At 44.8% G+C, this 24,294-nt stretch overlaps 1 protein-coding gene across 20 annotated transcripts in view; it reads left to right on the forward strand.

Moving 5' to 3' along the window:
- The window catches only part of LOC140385374 (band 4.1-like protein 3), a 322,225-nt gene that overhangs the window by 177,850 nt on the left and 120,081 nt on the right, over positions 1-24,294 (forward strand). For all 20 annotated transcript variants that reach the window (XM_072467470.1, XM_072467472.1, XM_072467476.1 and 17 more), the window contains exons 9-11: positions 4,624-4,776; positions 8,395-8,492; positions 14,048-14,223. In XM_072467470.1, the coding sequence (XP_072323571.1) occupies positions 4,624-4,776; positions 8,395-8,492; positions 14,048-14,223 (427 nt within the window). The remainder of the gene's footprint in view (positions 1-4,623; positions 4,777-8,394; positions 8,493-14,047; positions 14,224-24,294) is intronic.

Below are 24,294 nucleotides of genomic sequence, written 5' to 3' on the forward strand. Positions count from 1 at the left end.
GTTGACAGCGGCCGGTGCGGAGGGAAAGATGGGCCCCAATCACGGGCCAGGCCACCGTGGGGGCACCCCCCGGGGCCAGCTCCCCCCGCTCCCCCCCGAGGACTCTGCAGGCCGCCCGTGGAGCCAGGTCCCAAGTTGTGATTTACACCGGCGGGACCCGCCGAAAATGGGCGGCCACTCGGCCCATCGCGGGCCGGAGAATCGCCGGGGGGCCCGCTGCCAGCAGCCGCTGACCGGCGCGCCACAATTCACGCCCCCGCCAAAACCCCAGCGCCGGAGAATTCGGCAGCCGGCGGTGGCGGGATTCACGCCGCCCCCCCGGCGATTCTCCGACCTGGCGGGGGGAGGGCGGAGAATCCCGCCCCCATGTCTTCTGTCTAAAGACTCCTTCATGGCAATTTATATTAAGAAATCGTAACAAAAGTTAAAGTCGTACATGGCATTGGTTTATAGATATCAAAGCGCCAAGATTGATAGCAAATCTGAGGTTAGACATGTTGTCTTGGAGCTAACTCAATCCCCAAAAGACCTACCTTCCTTTCTTCCCCTGTTCCTCCCAAGGAATCACTGGTTCTATGGTGTGGATTTAACCCTTTGCTAAACAGGCAGCAGATACAAAGAAATAATGCTGAGGCATGGTGAGCAGCATAACGCATTATAAAATGTATTTGAATTGTAGCCATCCTTCTGAACACATGAACACACGTCAAAACTGTGTTTCCATCATTTGAGGTGCTGCACATCAACAGCAGCTGGCTTCCTCTTCAAAACCTTTTAAAATCAGTACTATGATTCCCAGTGGGTCAGAATGGAGGAGAGTTTGTGCAGGAGGTCGGGATTGAAAGCACTAGCAACAGCGCCGCTCCCGATAGCCCCGGGGAAATATTCAGGGAGTCCGGTAATAATAGCTTCATTGAAAATCTGGAGGCAGTTTCGCCAACACTTCGTTTTGGGGGCAGGGTCAAGTGAAATGTCGATTCGGGGGAACTACAGATTTGAGCCAGGGAGGTGGGATGGAAATTTTCGGAAATGGGAGGAGAAGGGGATTAAGACACTAAAAGATTTCTTTCTCAGGGGTCGCTTTGCAGGATTGAAGGCGCTGGAAGCGAAGTATGGGCTGGAGCAGGGGGAAATGTTTAGATACATGCAGGTTCGAGATTTTGCCAGAAAGGAGATACAGAGCTTCCCGGTGGAGCAGGCCTCCACATTGCTGGAGGAGGTGCTGACGACAGGGGGACTGGAGAAGGGGGTAGTGTCAGCGGTTTACGGGGCTATTTTGGAAGAGGAGAAGGAACCACTGGAAGGGATCAAAGCAAAGTGGGAGGAAGAGTTGGGAGAGGATATGGAGGACGGGTTCTGGTGTGAGGTGCTCCGGAGAGTGAATGCTCCACCCCGTGCACGAGGTTGGGGCTGATACAGCTGAAGGTGGTATACAGAGCACACCTCACGAGGGCGAGGATGAGCTGATTCTTTGAAGGAGTAGAAGATGTGTGAACGTTGCGGGAGGTCGGGGGTGGGGGGGGGGGTGTAAATTTGGGAGAAAATGTGAAAAAGGAGGAGAATAAAAATATATATTTTTTAAACCAGTCGGTACTAAACTAGGGATGTGTGTATGCACATATGTACTCATACCTTGCTCTCCAGCAAACTCTTGTCTTGAGTTTCCTCGCTAGGTACTTGAAAGGTATCCATCTATCCTGAGAGCAGAGAAAGGGCCACTCAGTCCCCCATGTAGTTGTGTGATGGGTATTTATAGCCCAGAGTCCTCCTCTAGCAACCCCCCCAACCATCAAAACCATTTCCTACCACCATCAGCCAGTCCCATTTTAGCCCAGAATTCATGCATAAGTTAATGAAAACTCTTGCACTGCCTGTCTAGGTGCAACAAACTATGAAGAAAAATAGAACATCAATACAAAATAAGCATGAAGCGGTAGTGAAAATAGCTGAAATGGAATGAAAGGCAAAAGAGACTCACAAAGATAATTGAAAACGGACGAATAGGGGGAAAACCAGATGTAGTGTGACAATAAGGGAAGAAACAATAGGAAAAGAAGCAAAGTAAATGAACATGAGAGTGTGATTGTATTCAGTGAGGCAATAATGGTGTGGGCCAAAGGCTAACAGTTCGCCTCTTTAAGATTCGGTTGCACCACAAAAAGTTACTTCCCGTTACCAGAATGAAAGGTGGATTGGAAGAAGGCTAGGTGGGATGGGGAGTGCTGGAAAAATCGCTCTCCAAATTATTTATGTGGCTTCGCCTTTAACAAAACTCTCCACCACAAATCTACCTCCGATTTGGGAAAATATTTACTTATTTCCAGTTGACTCGGTGTCCTTATTAGAACAAAATTGATGCTATAGATGGTTTTTAATAAAATAACTCTTTGAACTTATTCGAACAGCAACTTTATATAGCTGCTTTAACATAGTAAAGTACCCCAAGGTGCTTCACAGCAGGATTAGCAAACAGAATTTTGCACCAAATCACGTAACCAGATATTAGGGCAGATGACAAGAACTTGATCAAAGAGGTAGGTTTTAAGAAGCACCTTAAAGGAGGAAAGAGAAGTAGGGAGATGGAGAACTATGATGAAGGATTTTCAGAACTGAATCCTTGGCACCTGAAGATATGGCTGCCAGTGGTGAAGCGATTGAAATCTAGAATGCTCAAGAGACCAGAATTAGATGAGCACAGATATCTCTGAGGGTTGTGGGGCTGGGGGAGATTGCAGAGGAGTGGGGAGGACATGGAGAGATTTAAAAGCAAGTATGAGAGTTTTAAAAGTGAACCATTGCTTAACTGGGAGCAAATGTCAGTCAGCAAGCACAGGGGTGATGGGTGAATAGGATTGGTGGGAGTTGGACACGAGGTTTGGGTGACAAGTTTACAGAGGATAAAATGTGGAAAGCCGGCTAGAAATGCAGAGGAACATTTAATTCAAGAGGTATCAACGGCATGGGTGAGGATTTCAGCAGCCGATGGATGAGATTGGGCAACATTATAGAGGTGGAAATGGGCAATCTGAGTGATGGTGCGGGCATACGATCGGCTGCTCCCCTTGGGATCAAATATGACAGCAAAGTTGTGATATGTCTGGTTTGGCCACACACTTTTGCCCAGGTGAAGAATGTAGTCCGTGGCTAGGGAACAGAGTTTGTGGTTGGGGCCAATAACGGCAGCTTTATTTATATTGCCCATCTGCCTAATTTTTTGCATTTATGATGTACAGGTTACTGCAGTTTAGTTTTAAATCAAGCCACTCTCATAGTAATTGTAAAATAGCACCATATTTCCCTGATCTCCAAATCAGCAGTCTTAAATTTAACAGATCAGCAGATGTAGCAGATAGACAGAAATTAGGCCAATTTGGAGACCACATAGATCCATAGAATTTTACAGCACAGAAAGAGGCCCATCGCGTCCGTGCCGCCATTAAGCACTTAACCATTCTAATCCCATTTTCCGGCACTGAGCCCATAGCCTTGAAAGCTATGGCATTTCAAGTGCTCATCTAAATACCTCTTAAAAGTTGTGAGGATTCCCGCCTCTACCATCCTTTCAGGCAGTGAGTTACACATTCCAACCACCCTCACATTTTCTCTAAACCTCCTGCCCATTTTCTTACAGTACAAACATAGCACAAAATCTGTGCATTTAAAACTCAAGTTCACAATAGTTAAGCATTTGAATCCTAGGGCTTCTGCTGGGCTGGCCCCAGTGGGACAAGTGCAGCAGAGCAGAACCGGTGTCCGTCCAAAGTGAAATCTGCCGATCCTGTTCTAGATTCTGTGGGTTGGATTATTAGCCTTCTCAAGAACTGTACATAGTGCCCTTAGGACACATCAATGATGTCAGCTTCAACTAGCACTCAACATAGGGGCAGCACGGTAGCATAGTGGTTAGCACAATTGCTTCACAGCGCCAGGGTCCCAGGTTCGATTCCCGGCTTGGGTCATTGTCTGTGCGGAGTCTGCACGTCCTCCCCGTGTGTGCGTGGGTTTCCTCCGGGTGCTCCGGTTTCCTCCCACGGTCCAAAGATGTGCAGGTTAGGTGGATTGGCCATGCTAAATTGTCCTTAGTGTCCAAAATTGCCCTTAGTGTTGGGTGGGATTACTGGGTTATGGGGATAGAGTGGAGGTGTGGGCTTGGGTAGGGTGCTCTTTCCAGTTGCCGGCGCAGACTCGATGGGCCGAATGGCCTCCTTCTGCACTGTAAATTCTATGATTCTATATCTGAAACTAAAAGAGAAAATGGTGGAAAATCTCAGCAGGCCTGGCAGCATCTGTAAGGAGAAAAAAGAGCTAACTTTTTGAGTCCAGATGATCCTCTGTCAAAATATCTGGTTGTCTTCTGTCCGCAGCCCATGACTGGAATTGCCCAGTCTCCCTCAACCACGGGGAGTTCTGACAAAACTGGAGTCCTGCACATTTTCTACCCACCATCTGTCGAGATGCTACCAGCGCCCGGGTGGAATTTTAGGCCTGTAGTGTTTTGTGGTTGTGTGCTAAGTATACTGAGCAATGCCAGAATATTGAATGACATTGTGTGTCTGGCAATTTCTAATGTGGCACTGGATTGCAGACAGTTCTATCAGAATATTTGGTTTTTTGCTTTACAAGGATTCTGAAGGAGTTGATATCATGCTTGGTGTGTGTGCCAGTGGCTTGCTGATCTACAGAGACAGGCTGAGAATAAATAGATTTGCCTGGCCCAAAGTTCTCAAGATCTCGTACAAAAGGAATAACTTCTACATCAAAATCCGACCCAGTGAAGTAAGTCCAAATGTGAGGTTTGTATCCCCTTTGGTCACTAATTACATGTAGCACTTTCTGAATGTACAGGAGCAGATATAATGTTACTCCAATGAGTGAAAATTCTGTACAAGTAAGAATGATCTTTTGAAACACTTTAGAGTTCAGATGTGTTAGAAAAGGCAATTTTTACTTGCATATTATATCTATTCAATGACTCTTTAGAATTGTAAAGAGTAACTGGGACTACGGCGCTGAGGACCCGGGTTTGCATATTCTCCCCTTGTCTGCATGGGTTTCACCCCCACAACCCAAAGATGTGCAGGTTAGGTGGATTGGCCATGCTAAATTGTCCCTTAATTGGAAAAAAAATAATTGGGTACTTTAAATTTACTTTTTTTTTAAATCGTAAAGAGTATTAATTACTGTGTTATTTAAGAAGGTAGCATTCGGCTAACTAGCAGTTGAACTTAATTGTTTACAGTTGATCACCTTGGATCAATGTTTTAATACATTTAACTCTCTAGTGCATAAAATGTTGGATCAAATAAACACTTTAAATCCTGTGATTACCTGGCCGTGCCATCCACAGGAACTTATCAAATCTCTCTGTTGCTGTCTCAATAATCAAGAGCCCACAAAATATCGTTCTTTAGCTACTACTTTTCATGGGATCAGCTTCAATAATGATTGTTATGGCTATTAAAGTTTTAAGAGGCTGTGTGATAACAACAGTCAATAGTGCAGTTTTACTTGAAGCAATAAAGCCCTGTATGTAATTTGAATGTTGAGAATTCAATATTAAATGTGCAGAAAGTTTTAGATGATGGACCATCTTTCTGGAAGGATGCAAAAAATATTTTAGTTTTTGAAGTTTTTCTGTTTAAAGTGAGTGAAACCAGAAATCAAACATGCCACAAAACACAAGATGAGGACCGTAAAAATACATTGATCCCATGATGCACTGTTACAATGCTGTGCACCTGCATTGTGGGTTAGGAATGCATAGGATATCAAGAGTTAAAGAATACTATGAAAGCTTGTTTGCAATGGCTGCTTGCCCAACGGCTAAGAGACATAACACAATTGAGCAGACAAAGTACATTTAGAACAGATCAGCACAGTACAGTTTGTAACTTTTTTTGCATTCCTTAGTTCAATGCCACAGTCATTTTGGAATGCTGCCTAGTCCTTTGTTTAAATGTTGAGTGGCTGAGTGCTGGCCTTGCATTTTGCTTCAGTTTGAAACATGCTGCCATTGCACTTTACAATAAAGTAGTATTAATGGCAGGCCACTTTTCTGCTGCAGCGAACTGCACTGTACAATGTTTTAAATCAAATTTTGTATTCTGATTATCCCAAGATAACCAAACTATGCAGCATATACACTGACTCAAAGCAACCAAATCTTACTGTAGCATGTAAAAAAGAAAATAACATATGTTGCGGTGCTGAATTAGGTCAATGTCTCTCAATTTCAAATCTTGTTCCATTTAACTGTGATTGCGATCACATATTGGTTCATGTTTTCTTTAATTATTGATTGCACATTAGGACTTATGGGGGATGTTCATATCCCCAAGTTTCTAGATGGTGCTGGTAAGACATGTGAAATTCTTCAAGCAATTGCATGCTTTCCTTCTCTAATGTGGCTTTGAGTTCCATCTGTCTCCTGATGAATACTTCCCCAAAAATAGTGCTCCTCTATCCTACAGTGTTCCTCCATCCTATCTTACATGGAACAATAGCAAAGAGAAAAACATATATTCCTGCAAGGAACAACCATTTCTAATCCTTTATATTTAACAAAGGTTAGGAGAATATTTCTCCATCCATCATATGTAATATTCCTGCATAGCCATGATATTTTTAGAACGGTAAATGTTTCAGATTAAGAATTGTACTACATCAATTTTAAAACCAGTTTACAATTTTCCTCAAGGTCCTCTAGCTTTTGGTTAGTTGAAAAAGGTGCAATGCATGGAGGTGTTCCTTTTATCTGCTACGGACAGGGCCCTCTGTGTGATGTCCAACATTAGATGTGATTTTGTGATTGGACAGCACTTGTTGTTCTAAGAATTGTACTAACAATCAATTTAAGATCATCAGCTGTGCTCGCAGTGTGGCTCACCGCAGACAGAGGGGGCATGTCCATGCACAGCGCCTTTTTCAACTAACAAAGGCTTGGGGGACAGCCATTTCCTGGCTCATTCCCTAGAGCAATGCCGTAACCAATCAGAGTCGACTTGCCTGGTTTGAACATAAACAAATTCTAGGCAGTTAACTGTTCCTCGGCGCATTCTCCATGATAATGCCTCTACCAATCAGAGTTTAATTGACAACCAATTAGCACTCTTCTCTTGCAGCCTAAATTGTTGTTCCCTTTGCAAGTGGTATTCTTGCAAATTGTCCTGATGGGTGCAAGACAAAAAGCTTCGACAGCATGTATTTTCTTTTTTAGCATACTCAAATATTAAACGTTTTAACTTTAACCTTTAATATCTCATCTTTTCTCATTGTGATTGGATCATTTCTAATGATTTCTTTAAATCATGAAGGTTCTTGTGAAAATATGTTCTAATGCAGCTGACTCTTTTCAAACAATGATGGTAGCTTGGATGGTGATTTCTTCTAAAACTGCTGGCAGGGGACACTTGTAGCCATGTCAGCTGCATTAGAGTGGGACCGTTACAAGTATGGAGAAGGTGGAAAGAGAATATATTTAACAATATCATTGATTTAATTAATTGAATTCCGAGATTCAAATGTTGGCTTCAAAATCTGCAAGGACTTCACCGGTCTTCTACTACAGCTGTCGGAAGATTGATAGAACCCCTCGGAAAATGGTGGGATATGTAGTTGTGCCAGATCATAACAACTTGCAATTTGTGGCACTTTTAACTGTGCAAAATAAAAGTTCCATGGGGTTTTGTGAATCTTTCTGGGAGTTTGAATGTGCCATTTCAGATGCAGAAGATGGCAAGCTTGACAAGGCAAGTGTCACCAGAGGTGGTGGTGATTCACTCAGCCAGGAATTCATGCTTGCCTGATTATAATGGGATCAGTATACTCAGTTAGATGGCCAACCAGGAACAGGAAGAAGGAATGTGTAGGTCAGGAAAGTGACTTGGACCTCTATACTCAAAGAAAAGGACAATTAAAAAAAAAACTGAGGGAACAGTGCTGTGGTCTTGGACTGTTCTATTGCATTAGGTTAAGTATTAAGTGGGAGCCAAAAGTCTATCTGCAGTAATACTGGAACTCTCCAACTGACTCTGCAAACTGTCAGCTCTGCAGAGCACTGGCTCGCATGATTGCACCTCGAGGATTTTCAGGACTTTTGCCTTCAATACTCTTCTCCAGCCCTTCGAAGGCACAAGAAGACTAAGTTTGAAATGGAATAGAAAATATTAAAATAGACTGATGATAATGACTCTATTAATTTGTCAGATGGGGTGGCACTTCGATATTTAAACAATTTTAGTACTTGCTTGAAGGCAAATGCTGATAGAATTGCGAATAAATTGTGTGGTTGGCTCAGGGGAGACACTGGGTAGTGGAACTGCATCCTAGTCTGGCTGCAGTGTTTTGATCTATTTTCTCAGGAAAGCTTGACACTTTGTACTTTTTGCCTCCTAGCATGAGCAGTTTGAGAGCACGATTGGATTTAAACTTCCAAACCACAAAGCAGCAAAAAGGTTGTGGAAAGTGTGCATTGAGCACCACACCTTCTTTAGGTAAGCCTGACCGTGATCTTTTAACTTGCCATTACAGGATGAGATCGACTGGCCTCAGCCCAGCTGCTTGAACCATTAGAATTGCTTTGTTACAGAATAGGACATGGATGGGATCTGATGTAATACCTAAACTTTAGCTCATCACTTATCGTTTTATCTCAGAAATGCAAGTTAATATTCATTGTGATTAGTTTAATCAATAAAATGCAACAGCCTTGAAATTGCTGTGAGCAAGGTTAACAGACAAATTCTTAAAACGCTCATTTCCACTTACTCTTTGCTATTTTAATGGTGACACTAATCTATTTTAAATTACTTAACACCTCCATTAAAATGAAAGGAATTTGATATAACATTTGAATGATAACACGGCTGATATAAATTTACAGGTTAATATTTTTATCTCTTTAAAATTTGTAACGCTCTTTATACTTAATGCAGGATTATCAAATAAAAATCAGTGTCTAATCTTCTTCCATTCTCTGCTAAAACAAAAAAGGATTTTTGCTATTCCGTTTTGATCTGCCTGTCTGTGAAGGGTGCAGCAATGGATTTTTCTTTCATTTTGTGCTGTAAAACGTATGCAATGTCAGCCATAGGTTTTCTCAGAGTCCTATCTTATTATTCCAGCATGAATTCTTAGTTATTTTAGTAGTTCAGGATTCTTCGGGTTCGGTATGACTGATGTCACCCATAGTGAAGGAGCAACAGGTTGGTCTGCTGGACTCAAAAGGGATACTATGGTTGCAAGTTGACTGGTATTTTGTCAATGCAATGGAAAAAAGATGTTTCTCAGTAGCTATAATTTCCTAGAAATTGCAGAAAAGGTCTATCCATTCATGGACAGAGGAAGGCTATGTAAGCAATATTTAGTCAGGAAACCTGCTGGGAGCAACACATCAATGCCATAAATTACAAGGACCTATCAGTTGAGAAAAATCTAAAAAAGGCCGTGGCTTCTGAAAAAAGGATTTATTACCATCCACGATATATTGTATTTCCGTCCAAACTTGATGAGCCAGTGAAGGCAAATGGAAAAATGGAAACGCATCACAAGCAACTGTGCTGATCACTTTTGATGCCTTGTAGTGCAAATGGATACCGATTGACCAAATCTTTCAAGTCCTGAATACACTGAAAACAATTGAAGAACATAAGAAATAATGAGAGGAGATGACCATATGGTCCATTGAGCTTGCTCTGCCGTTCAATATGAACATGACTGATCTTGGGCAACACTTTTTTTTTAAAAAAATCAAATTTTGCGTTTGAACTGATATTTAATCCAGGTATTTTTTGCATATGCATTCACTGGGAGAACTCTTGTTATAGAAATATAGAAAATAGGAGCAGGGGGAGAACATTCGGCCCGTCGAGCCTGCCCTGCCATTCATTATGTTCAGGGATGATCATCCAACTCAATAGCCTAATCCCACTTTCTCCCATATCCCTTGATCCCCTTTGCCCTAAGTGTTATATCTAACTGCTTCTTGAAAACATGCAATGCTTTTGGCCTCAATTACTACCTGTGGTAACAAATTCCACAGGCCGACCACTCTCTTGAGTGAAGAAATTTCTCCTCTTCTCTGTCCTAAATGGTTTACCCCGTATCCTCAGACTGTGACCCCTGGTTCTGGACATACCCATCATTGGGAACATCCTTCCTGCATCTACCCTGATTAGTACTGTCAGAAATTTATAGGTTTCTATAAGATCCCCTCCACTCCCCTCATTCTTCTGAACTCGAGCAAATACAATCCTAACTGAGTCAATCGCTCCTCATACATCTGTCCTGCCAACCCAGGAATCAGTCTGGTAAGCCTCCACTGCACTCCCTCTAGAGCAAGAACATCTTTCCTCGGATAAGGCGACCAAAACTGTACACAATATTCCAGGTGTGGCCTCACCAAGGCCCTGTATAATTACAGCAAGACATCCCTGCTCCTGTACTCAAATCCTTTCACTATGAAGGCAAACATACCATGCTTTCTTTGCCGCCTGCTGTTCCTTCATGCTTACCTTCAACGACTGGTGTACGAGGACACCAGGTCTCGTTGCACGTTCCCCTCTCCTAATTTATGGCCATTCAGATAAATGTTCTTTGAATCGTGCATGGTATCCTGGAGGAAGAAATTCCTTCCGATGCAGGCAGCATGCAAACGTTGCGCTGCTTGCTAATTTAAATAACAATGTGTTGCCCAGTGCTAAATGCTGCAGCAGGTGCTAGAGGTGGTCAGGAAAGAGTGACTGACCTGCAAGAAGAATAAATATGGTCTACCATGAAAGAGTGTGCACTAACGTTCTCCAAAGACGTGGCAGTGGCTCGGTGGAATATGAAGCTGCTGTCTAGCCTTCATGACAGCATTTATTTCTGACTCCTGCCACTCCTCCATTGCTCTTGCCTATCAAGCAACCAATCCAGACTGCTACTGCCCACGGTAAGGTGCTGCACTCGAGGCTCTGTATTGGTTAAGGCCGATCTGCACGGCCATGTGCAGTTGGAGACAAAAGCAAACCAGTACATTCGGGTATGGCGTACTGGTAAGAAAGTGACTCCGAACCATTAACCGTAGGAAAGAATTCAGTCGACACGAACCCAAATTAGAATGCAGCACAAAGAATTGTGATTCTTACTGAAGGTTTATTGGATTTTCTGTAATTACCCAGGAAGCATTTCAGATTGACAGAAGTCTCAGTCAGCAGGGACTGCAGGCAATGGCTTTTTCTATTTGATTTATAACCATTCAGACCAAAATTTGTCTGAATTGTATTAAATTATAAATCAATGAAATTAAGGCAACAAAATCCAGGTAAGAAACTTGGTCAGGACTGCGGCCACATCACGTGTTAACCATTGGTAACAAACCTTTCCCAGGTTTAGCATTGTAACAAGTTTCCTTTCCCCAGAAACTGCTGTTAATTTTTTTTTGGTACAAATAACTTCATATAGATTTACATGCTGTCACAAACTATATCTTCCAGGAAGTGGGAGTTTAATTTGTATTTTCATATTTTTCCTCTCCTACTAACGACCTCACTCCTCGCTGAGATGAAATTCCATAACAAATTAACACCTCAGTTAAACTAGAAGGTAAAAGAAGTTTTGGGAATGAATATTTTCACATGAACATCACTGCATAAATTCAAGGTCAATGTGACACTGGCTGTGCTGCTTTGTGGTGACGTACTAATAGGCGGGAAGGGGGTGCAGAAATGAATGTACCGGGAAGAAATTCAAGTTACTTTTACCCCTATGTGCAGTTTTGCCCAGTTCAAGTCAGGAGTCTTCGGCCAGCCATCAGTCTACTCTTGAACATCATCAAAGTGATGTGAGGAGTCGGTGACAGTGCAATCAACCAGCACTTAACTCAGTAGGAACCTGCTCAGCTTGGATTGAGGCAGAGCCAGTCAGCTCTTGACAGCTCATTACAGCCTTGGTCCAAATAAGGATAAAAGCGCTGAACTCAAGAGGGTAGGTGCAAGTTAATGCCCTTGAGTGAATGCCAGACATTTACATCTTCAACAAGAGTCTGCAGATCATGTTACAGTTGTTTAGGACTTTGGTTAGGCCACATTTGGAATACTACGTGCAGTTCTGGTCGCCACATTACCAGAAGGATGTGGATGCTTTAGAGAGGGTGCAGAGGAGGTTCATCAGGATGTTGCCTGATATGGAGGGTGCTAGCTATGAAGAAAGGTTGAGTAGATTAGGATCGTTTTCGTTGGAAAGACGGAGGTTGAGGGCGGACCTGATTGAGGTCTACAAAATTATGAGAGGTATGGACAGGATGGATAGCAACAAGCTTTTTCCAAGAGTCGGGGTGTCAATTACAAGGGGTCACGATTTCAGGGTGAGAGGGGGAAAGTTTAAGGGAGATGTGCGTGGAAAGCTTTTTACGTAGAGGGTGGTGGGTGCCTGGAACGCTTTGCCAGCGGAGGTGGTAGAGGCGGGCACGATAGCATCATTCAAGATGCATCTAGACAGATATATGAACGGGCGGGGAACAGAGGGAAGTAGATCCTTGGAAAATAGGCAACAGGTTTAGATAAAGGTTCTGGATCGGCGCAGGCTGGGAGGGCCGAAGGGCCTGCTCCTGTGCTGTAATTTTCTTTGTTCTTTGTAAGAGAGAATCTAGCCATCTCCTCTTGATGTTCAATCGCAATAGCATCACTGAATCTCCCACCATCAACGTCTTGGGGTTTACCATTGACCAGAATCTGAACTGGACCGGCCTTATAAATACTGTGCTACAGGAGCAAATCCGAGGCTGGGAATTCTACAGTGAGTAACTCCCATTCTGTCTCCCAAAGTCTCCACAAGGCACAAGTCAGAACTGTGATTGACTACTGGCCATTTGCCTGGATGAGTGCAGCTCCAACAATACTCATGAAACTCGACACCATTCAGGACAAAGCACTTATTTGGCACCCCAGTCACCACCTTAAATTGGTACATAGGATTTAGGAGTAGGCCATTTCTTCTCTCCGTCTTAAAAGGGTGATAACCTCTTAAAAGTCCTCCAGTTGCCCCCCCCCCCCCCCCACACACACACACACACACACTCACATTCACATGTGAAAGCATACTCCTGTTATTTACTCTGTCAAAACCCCTCAGGATCTTATGCATTTCAATAGATCACCTCTCAACCTTCTTAACTCTAATGGGTATAGACCCGGACTGTTAAACTTTTTTTGTAAGATAGAATTTACAGTGCAGAAGGAGGCTATTCAACTCATTAAGTCTGCAACCCCCCCCCCCCCCCCGCCCTTTGGAAAGAGCACCCTACTTAAGCCCATGCCTCCACCTTCTCCCCATAACCCTGTAATCTAACCTAACCTTCTCTCCTTAGATGGATTGGCCATGCTAAATTGCCCTTTAGTGTCCAAAAGGTTAGGTGTGGTTACCGGGGTAGGGTGGGGACCTGACCTGAGGTAGGGTGCTCTTTCAGAGGGCCAGTGCAGACCTGATAGGCTGAATGGCCTCCTTCTGCACTGTGGGGATTCTATGATTCTATGGACCTCAGAGTTTACATTTATTAAGAACCCCAAAACTGCTGTAATCCCAAAGTTTTTCCCTTGAGATCTTTCCTTTGAGCTTGTTAGTTCGCCCACCTGCCTGGTGGAAAGTGGAATTTAATAAAGAAGTGAGATCCTGATAAATTCAGACGGATAACTGTGCTGTCAGGATTTCCAGGTTACACTTAGCTATTGTGCTTCCCCACTCCCTCCCAACAAATATCAAGACCTGTGTCTTTATCAAATGGCTTGTGACCTAGATTATGTTAGAGCTTTACTCTTTATTCATTTCTAATCTTTGTGTGTCACAGTAAATGCACAGCTTATTATTCAGTGAAGTAACAGGTGAACAGTTTTCTAAAATATGCCAAGCTGCATTGGATGGTGGTGAAAGATTAGAATTAAAAACTGTTTTTATTGGATGCATGTTATGACTAGCAATCTTGTACAATGGGTGCAACAAAATAATTCAAGTGCAATAGCATTTCTTCATTTAGACAGTTTCTTGTGTAAAATGACAATTTCTCTCTTTACAGATTAGTATCTCCTGAGCCTCCTCCAAAAAAGTTTCTTACATTGGGTTCAAAATTCCGCTATAGTGGAAGAACACAAGCCCAGACACGGAGAGCCAGTTCTCTCATCGACCGCCCAGCACCATACTTTGAGCGTTCTTCCAGCAAACGCTACACCATGTCACGCAGCTTAGATGGAGGTAAGGAAATGAAGGAGTTGCAGCCTGAAGCAATGTGAACTCTTGTTCTTTGAAGACATTGCTTGGCTGAATTCTAATTCAAATTAGTGTGCAACCTGAATTTGAATCCTGGAACGATCATGAGGTTCTTTTTAGTCCTACTTTATTCTATTCTATACTAAGTGAGGAATTAATGGATGAATAAGACACACTCGGAAATGACACCTAGATGTTAATTTTTGAATGCCTAACATGTCTGAAAGTCCCCTCTGATTTTCGTTGAAGAAAATTGTTGAGCAATATATTTTAAATGGGTTTGTATCTCCACTAATATAGAGAAATAATTTCAGAACTTATCACTGCAAGTTCTTCCTTGGAACATGCACAACATGGGCGACATTTTCCGACCCCCCGCCGGGTCGGAGAATCGCCGGGGGCTGGCGTGAATCCCGCCCCCGCCGGTTGCCGAAGTCTCCACCACCGGATATTCGGCGGGGACGGGAATCGCGCCGGTTGGCGGGCCCCCCCGCTCGATTCTCCGGCCCGGATGGGCCGAAGTCCCGCCGATAAATTGCCTGTCCCGCCGGTGTAAATTAAATCACCTACCTTACCGGCGGGACAAGGCGGCGCGGGCGGGCTCCGGGGTCCTGGGGGGGGCGCGGGGCGATCTGGCCCCGGGGGGTGCCCCCACGGTGGCCTGGCCCGCGATCGTGGCCCACCGATCCGCGGGCGGGCCTGTGCCGTGGGGGCACTCTTTCCCTTCCACCTCCGCCACGGTCTCCACCATGGCGGAGGCAGAAGAGACTCCCTCCACTGCACATGCGCGGGAAACTGTCAGCGGCCGCTGACGCTCCCGGGCATGCGCCGCCCGGAGATGTCATTTCCGCGCCAGCTGGCGGGGCACCAAAGGCCGTTTCCGCCAGCTGGCGGGGCGGAAATTCCTCCGGCGTCGGCCTAGCCCCTCAATGTTGGGGCTCGGCCCCCAAAGATGCGGAGCATTCCGCACCTTTGGGGCGGCGCGATGCCCGTCTGATTGGCGCCAGTTTGGGCGCCAGTCGGCGGACATCGCGCCGTTTCCAGAGAATCTCGCGCCATGTTTTTATATTATTAAAATCTCTTACTAGTGACATACAAGACAGCCCAAAGCAATTTTGAAAGAAGTAAGAAGGGAAGAATGTCAAACCATTTGAATGTTCATTAGAGATGACGGAAGCCTTGTTTGAAAGTGCTTTAAAAGGGGATAGGGAAGCAGATGTACATGGGTTTTGGGAATAAGGTGTACACAGCTTTGAAGCGATTTGACTGAGTGGTGTCAATGCATTATGTTAAAAGAAAAGCAAAGGATACACAGGAGGTTACACTTGGAGCATCAATGAGAATTGGAATGGATTGTATCTGGAGGACAACATGACAAGTGTTAGTCAACGAGGATGGTGATGACTAACCGTAAGGATGATGGACAACTAGGACTTGGTGGAGGGTGGGTACTGGAGGGTCATTAAGAAAACACTGAATTTCTTTAATCCTAGAAATGACAAAAGTATGGATACAGGTTTTGTTATCCAAAGTGAAGTTGAGATTGGGTAGGGGAGGATAATATTGTGGTGTGGAAATTAGTTGACTGTAATGGAGGGGATGTTAGCTCAGGGTTAAACTTAACTCCAGGTTGAACACAAGGTCAGCATGTGGAGGATTTGTTGAGGCAACATAAATGAGGCAATATCAGTGGGCTGGGGAGCAAACTCATGAAAACTGAAAACAATGGTTACGGTTTTATTTTCAGTTAAGCTAGAGTCATCATGCATATTGTCGTCAAACATGTCACTAGTGCCCTTGATGAAGGCTGTTTTATTGCTGCGATATGAGTGGGAATAGGTCAGTAATAATTTGATCAGATAATTGGAATTAAAATTGGTGTAGAGCTAAGTGACGACACCACAACTAAGGCCTTTAAAGAGAAAACTAATTATTTGATGCAACAGGTAAGTTCGTAACGATCGGGGTTAGGTTTCTTTGAAGTAGGACCGTGGTGATGGTGCTAGCATTTAAGGAAGAGCGACCATGTTATTGGGAATTAAGCCATTGATGACGGCTGCTGTGGGGTCAGGAGGAATGGAATAGGAAAAATATCAACCGAGCAGGAGAGAATCTTCACTAAGTGCAAACAAGGAGCAGGAGAAGACCGTTCTACTCCTCGAGCCTGCTCCGCCATTTAATAAGATCATTATTGATCTGATAATAACTTCAAATCTCCATCCAGCCTACCTACACTAACTGATCACCCCCTTACTTGTCAAGTATCTATCCACCTCGGCCTTTAATATATTCAAAGACTCTCTTCCTTAAAAGATTGTACAAAGTCTTACAACACCAGGTTAAAGTCCAACAGGTTTGTTTCAATGTCACTAGCTTTCGGTACTCACCCCAGTCCAACGCCGGCATCTCCACATCATGGCTTAAAAGATTGTGGAAGCAGAGTTCCATAGACTCACAACCCTCTAAGTGAATTAATTTTGCCTCATCTCCATTTTAAATGGGTGACCCCTTATTTTTAAACAGTGATCCCAAGTTCTAGATTTTCCCACGAGGAAACATCCTCTCCACATTTACCCTGTCAAGCCCCCTCAGGACCTTATATGTTTCAATCAAGTCACCTCTTACTCTTCTAAACTCCAGCACTTACGAGCCTAGTCTGTTTAACCTTTCCTCATAAGACAACCCATTCATTCCAGGCATTAGTCTGGTAAACCTTCTTTGAACTGCATCCAAAGCATTTACATTCTTCCTTAAATAAGGTGACCAATGTTGAATAATAATAATCTTTATTAGTGTCACAAGTAGGCTTACATTAACATTGCAATGAAGTTACTGTGCAACACAGTGAAGTTACTGTGAACACAGTACCTCAGATGTGATCTCACCAGTGCCCAGTACAACTGAAGCAGTGCCCTGTACAACTCCTTACTTTTGTAATCAATTCCCCCTCGCAATAAATGATAACATTCTGTTAGCTTTCCTAATTACTTGTTGTACTTGCATACTAACCCCCATTGGTGATTCATGCACTGGGACACTCGGATCTCTCTGTACCTCAGAGCTCTGCAATCTCTTACCATTTGGACAATATGCTTTTTTTATTCTTCCTGCCAAAATGGAAAAAATTCACATTTTCCCACATTATACTTCATTTGCCAGATTTTTGCCCATTCATTTAACCTACCTGTATCTTTTTGTAGCCTCCTTATGCCTTCTTCACAACTTAATTTCCTACCTATAGGCAGCACGGTAGCATTGTGGATAGCACAATTGCTTCACAGCTCCAGGGTCCCAGGTTCGATTCCGGCTTGGGTCACTGGTTGTGCGGAGTCTGCACATCCTCCCCGTGTGTGCGTGGGTTTCCTCCGGGTGCTCCGGTTTCCTCCCACAGTCCAAAGATGTGCAAGTTAGGTGGATTGGCCATGCTAAATTGCCCTTAGTGTCCAAAATTGCCCTTAGTGTTGGGTGGGGTTACTAGGTTATGGGGATGGGGTGGAGGTGTTGACCTTGGGTAGGGTGCTCTTTCCAAGAGCCGGTGCAGACTCGATGGGCCGAATGGCCTCCTTCTGCACTGTAAATTCTGTGATCTGTAATCTATCTTTGTGTCATCAACACATTTGGCAACCATTTTATCCATCCCTTCAGCAAAGTCATTAATATAAATTTGTAAACTATTGCAATCCCAGCATTGATCTCTCTGGCATACCACTCATTACATCTTGCCAACCTGAACAATACCCATTTATGCCTACTCTCTGCTCCCTAATAGCCAGCTAATGTTTTATCCATGCCAATATGTTACCCCACACAACATGAATGTTTACTTTACACCATTAACTTTGATGTGGCACTTTATCAAATGCCTTCTGGAAATCTAAGTACAATACACCCACCAGCTCCGCTTTATCCACAACACAAGTCACTCCCTCAAAGGACTTCAATCAGTTGGTTAAACATGATTTATCTTTCACAAAGCCTTGTTGACTCTATTGATTACCTTGAGCTTATCCGAGTGCCCTGCTATAACTTCTTCAATAATAGCATCTAAAATGTTCCCTACGGTAGATGTTCAGCTGACTGGGCTGTAGTTTTCCTCTTTCTGTCTCCCTCCCTTTTTGAATAATGGAGTTATATTTACTATCTTCCAATCTAATAAGGCATTCCTTGCATCTGGGGAGTCTTGAAAAATTAAAACCAATGCATCAATAATCTCACAAGAAACTATTTCTAAGATCTTTGGATGAAGTCCATCAGGACCCGGGTCATTGTCAGCTCGCAGCTCCAACAATTCACTCAGAAAAATGAGATTCACCAGAGAATTGGTACTGACTCACTCCCTCACTTCCATTTCCTGGTATATAGCTGCTTTGTTTCATGTATTCTGTACAGTAAAGACTGATGCGAAATACCTGTTCAATTTATTTGCCACCTTCTTGTTTTCCAATATCAATTCTCCAGTCCCACTTCCTTTAGGACCAGTGCTCACTTTGTTAACTCTGTAAAAACTCATACTCTGTTTTTAAAATTCTGGCTAGCTTTCTCTTGTGCTCTAATTTTTCCCAATCAGAAGTCTTACACCACCAGGTTAAAGTCCAACAGGTTTGTTTCAAATTACTAGCTTTTGGAGCACTGCTTCTTCCTCAGGTGAATTCACCTGAGGACTCACCTGAGGAAGGAGCAGTGCTCCGAAAGCTAGTAATTTGAAGTAAACCTGTTGGACTTTAACCTGGTGTTATAAGATTTCTTACTGTGCTCACCCCAGTCCAACGTTGGCATCTCCACATCATGGCTACCATCTAATTTTTCCCTCCTTATTAATCTTTTAGTCATTTTTTGTGTTCCGTATAGTTAGTCCAACCTTCTGACCTGACACCTGTCTTTGCACAATTACATGTTTTTTCTTTAAATTTTATACTATCTTTAACCTTTCTAGTTTACCATAGATGGTGGGTCCATCTGATTCCTCAGCCCCTGGCTCTAATAAGTTAATATATTCAAATGATGTTCCCAGCGTTGAACGTCAGGAAATGTGCTAGGTCCCTGACTGGGTCACTGAGCCTGTCTGTGTGATCGGTGAGTGGAAATTCCTGGCCAATGACTCCTCTTTCCCTCAAACTGAATGTAAAATTCAATTATATTATGGCCACTGCTACCTACAAGTGCCTCCAGTTCCTCAGAATAGTGTCTGAGTCCCAACCATCTTCAGCTGCTTCATCAACGACCTTCCCTCCATCACAAGGTCAAATGTTTGCTGATATCTGCACAATGTTCAACACCATTTCCGACTCCTCCGATATCGAAGCAGTCCATATCCAAATGCAGCAAGAGTTGGGCAATATCCAGGCTTGAATTGATAAGTGGCAAGTAGCATTCATGCCACACAAGTGCCAAGCAATAGTCATGTTCAACAAGAGAGAATCAAATCACCGCCCCTTGACATTTAATAGCATTACCATTGCTGAATCCCCCATTATCAACATCCTGGGCATTACCATTGACCAGAAATTGAACTGGACGAGCCATATAATTCCTGTGGCTACAAGAGCTGGTCAGAGGCTAGGAGTCCTGCGGTGAGTATCTCACCTCCTGACTCCCCAAAGCATGACCACAAGACACAAGTCAGGAGTGTAATGGGATGCTCCACACTTGCCTGGATGAGTGCAGCTTCAACAGCACTCAAGAAGCTCTACACCATCCAGGACATAGATAAGCTGCAGCGCTGGGCTGAGAGGTGGCAAATGGAGTTTAATGTAGAAAAGTGTGAGATGATTCATTTTGGAAGGAACAACAGGAAGACAGAGTACTGGGCTAATGGTAAGATTCTTGGCAGTGTGGATGAGCAGAGAGATCTCGGTTTCCTGTACATAAATCCCTGAAAGTTGCCACTCAGGTTGAGAGGGTTGTTAAGAAGGCATACGGTGTGTTAGCTTTTATTGGTAGAGGGATTGAGTTTCGGAGCCATGAGGTCAATGTTGAAGATGTACAAAACTCTGGTGCGGCCGCATTTGGAATATTGCATGCAATTCTGGTCACCGCATTATAGGAAGGATGTGGAAGCATTGGAAAGGGTGCCGAGGAGATTTACCAGAATGTTGCCTGGTATGGAGGGAAGATCTTATGAGGAAAGGCTGAGGGACTTGAGGCTGTTTTCGTTAGAGAGAAGAAGGTTAAGAGGTGACTTAATTGAGGCATACAAGATGATCAGAGGATTGGATAGGGTGGACAGTGAGAGCCTTTTCCCTCGGATGGTGATGTCTAGCACGAGGGGACATAGCTTTAAATTGAGGGGAGATAGATATAAGACAGACATCAGAGGTAGGTTCTTTACTCAGAGAGTAGTAAGGGTGTGGAATGCCCTGCCTGCATCAGTAGTGGACTCGCCAACACTAAGGGTATTCAAATGGTCATTGGATAGACATATGGACGATAAGGGAATAGTGTAAATGGGCTTTAGAGTGGTTTCACAGGTCAGCGCAACATCGAGGGCCGAAGGGCCTGTACTGCGCTGTAATGTTCTATGACAAAGCAGCGCATTCGATTGGTATCCCATCCACAAACATTCACTCCTTCTACCACCGACAAACATGGGCAGCAGTGTGCGCCATCAACAAGGTGCACTGCAGGAACTCACCAAGGCTCCTTAGGCAGCACCTTCCCAACCCTCAACCGCCACCATAAACAAGGACAAGGGCAGCAGATACATGGGAACACCACAACCTGGAGGTTCCTCTCCAAGTCACTCACCATCCTGACATTTCTCCTCTGTCACTGGGTCAAACTCCTGGAACTCCTTCCCTAATAGCACCGACGGTCTACCTGTACCTCGGGTACTGCAAAGATTCAAGAAGGCGGCTCACTACATCTTGAGGGCAATTAAGGATGGGCAGTAAATGCTAACCTAGCCAGCGCTGCCCATGTCTTAAAAATTAATAATAACAAAACTAAAGATCATGAATTAATCCATATCGTTGCACAATATCAAGTCTAGTAGAGCCTGTTTTCTGGTTGGCTCCAGGACGTGCAGTTCTAAGAAACTTTCCTGAAATCATTCAATGAACTCCTCATTAAGGATGCCCTAGCTCACCTGACTTATCGGGTGTCATTCTCCGACCCCCTGCCGCGAATCCCGTCCCCGCCCCCGCTGAAGTCTCCGGTACCGGAGATTGGGCGGGGGCGGGAATCGGGCCGCGCCGGTTGGCGGGACCCCCCCGCTGGATTCTCCGGCCCGGATGGGCCAAAGTCCCGCACAGGAATTGCCTGTCCCGCCGGCGTAAATCAAACCTGGTATTTACCGGCGGGACCAGGCGGCGTGGGCGGGCTCCGGGGTCCTGGGGGGGGGGGGGCACGGGGCGATCTGACCCTGGGGGGTGCCCCCACGGTGGCCTGGCCCGCGATCGGGGCCCACCGATCCGCGGGCGGGCCTGTGCCGTGGGGGCACTCTTTCCCTTCCGCCTCCGCTACGGCCTCCACCATGGCGGAGGCGGAAGAGACTCTCCCCACTGCGCATGCGCGGGAAACTGACAGCGGCCGCTGACGCTCCCGCGCATGCGCCGGGAAACTGTCAGCGGCCGCTGATGCTCCCGCGCATGCGCCGCATTTCCGCGCCAGCTGGCGGGGCAACAAACGCCATTTCTGCCAGCTGGCGGGGCGGAAATCCCTCCGGCGTCGGCCTAGCCCCTCAATGTTGGGGCTAGGCCGCCAAAGATGCGGAGCATTCCGCACCTTTGGGCCGGCGCGATGCCCGTCTGATTGGCGCCGTGTTTGGCGCCAGTCGGCGGACATCGCGCCGTTGGGGGAGAATTTCGCCCATCCAGTCTATAAGTAAATTCAAATATCCCATGATTATCACCATACCTTTCGGACAAGCTCCATGTTTCTTGCTTTATGCTTCATCCCTACCATGTGGTTATTACTGGGGGCCTGCTGTGCATGACTCCCACAAGTGACTTCTTGCCTTTGTCATTTCTGACCTCTATTCAACAATTTCCACATCCTGGTTTCCTGAACTAAGGTCATCCTCTCTATTGTGCTAATTTAATTAACAGAGCCACCCCTCCATCTTTTCCTCGCTTCCTGGCTAATATACATATCCTGCACCATTCAATATTCAGGTCCCAATCTATGTCCTGCTGCAGCCATGTCTCTGTAATGGTTATGATATAGTACTTATTTATTCTGTGTGTGAGTGATGAGTTTGGACAAGTTGAGGGGAGGTGGGGTTGTAGGAGACAGAAAAACTGCAGGGATGGAAGCGTGAGTTGAGTGCAGAAGGATGGAAGTTAATAGCTTCTCTCGCAGCATTGCGCAAGGGGAAAAGATGGCTGGAAAACCAGGTCTGAGGAGATATTTTACCAAGTAGAGCAGGAGCTAAGAGCTTCCTTTACAATCCAGGATGAAATTGAAATAGAACATAGTTTTTGTAGAGGAAAATGATGCACAGCTAAGCCAATTGAATTGATTGCCAATTGAGCAACTTTGAGCACTGCAGCTCTCTAATGTTTGAGGGTATGCAAATCTGAACTGTTAGGGGAGGTTGGTGAGTGAAGTTGCCAGTGTTGGGAAAACAGGTACACAAAAGAAATAGAAGTGGGAGTAGACATTATGGTCCGTTGAGCTTTCTCTGCAATTCAATACCATCATGGGTGACCTGGGGCTTCAACTCTATTTTCTCTGTAAAATCGCTTTCATCCCTGAGAAACCAAAAATCTGTCAACCTCAGACTTAAATGTATTCAACGATGAAGCATCCACAAACCTCTGGAATAGAGAATTCCAAAGGTTGGCAAAGGTTCTTCATCCTTTATCCTGAGATTGTGCCCCCCGTGACCAATGAAACAATCTTTCAGCATTCACCCTATCAAGTCCTTTCAGGATCTTGTACGTTTCAATGAGATTCTTCTAAATTTGAGAGATTACAGGCCCGGTCTGCTCATGCCTGATCCCAGGAACCACTTTAGTGAAACAGCTGTACCACCTCCAATGCAAATATATTCTTGCTTAAAAATGGAGGCCAAAACTGAACACAGTATTCCAGATGTGGTCTCACCAAAGACCTGCACACTTGTAGCAAGAAGTAATTACTCCTGTACTCCAATCCCCTTGCAATAAAGGCCAGCATGCAACTTGCCTTCCTAATTGTTGTTATACCTACATACCAACTTTCTGCATTCCTTATATGAGTACAGGCAGCACGGTAGCATTGTGGATAGCACAATTGCTTCACAGCTCCAGGGTCCCAGGTTCGATTCCGGCTTGGGTCACTGTTTGTGCGGAGTCTGCACATCCTCCCCGTGTGTGCGTGGGTTTCCTCCGGGTGCTCCGGTTTCCTCCCACAGTCCAAAGGTGTGCAGGTTAGGTGGATTGGCCATGATAAATTGCCCTTAGTGTCCAAAATTGCCCTTAGTGTTGAGTGGGGTTACTGTGTTGTGGGGTTATGGGGATAGGGTGGAGGTGTGGGCTTAAGTGGGGTGCTCTTTCCAAGAGCCGGTGCTGACTTGATGGGCCGAATGGCCTCCTTCTGCACTGTAAATTCTATCTATGAGTACACCCAAGTCTCTCCAAGTAACAATGTTTACAAGTTTCACATCTTTTAAAAATATTCTGCTTTTCTATTCATAGAATTTACAGTGCAGAAGGAGGCCATTCGGTCCATCGAATCTGCACCGGCTCTTGGAAAGAGCACCCTACCCAAGGTCAACACCGCCACCCTATCCCCATAACCCAGTAACCCCACCCAACACGAAGGAAAATTTTGGACACTAAGGGCAATTTATCATGGCCAATCCACCTAACCTGCACATCTTTGGACTGTGGGAGGAAACCGGAGCACCCGGAGGAAACCCACGCACACACGGGGAGGATGTGCAGACTCCACACAGACAGTGACCCAAGCCGGAATCGAACTTGGGACCCTGGAGCTGTGAAGCAATTGTGCTATCCACAATGCTACCGTGCTGCCCAGATTCTCATGATCAAAGTGAATAATTTCACACTACCCTACATTATAATCCGTCCGCCATCTTGTTGCCCATTCACTTAATTTGGCTATATCGCTTTG

The sequence above is a fragment of the Scyliorhinus torazame genome, chromosome 11 (genome assembly GCF_047496885.1).
Source record: "Scyliorhinus torazame isolate Kashiwa2021f chromosome 11, sScyTor2.1, whole genome shotgun sequence".
Classification (NCBI taxonomy): domain Eukaryota; kingdom Metazoa; phylum Chordata; class Chondrichthyes; order Carcharhiniformes; family Scyliorhinidae; genus Scyliorhinus; species Scyliorhinus torazame.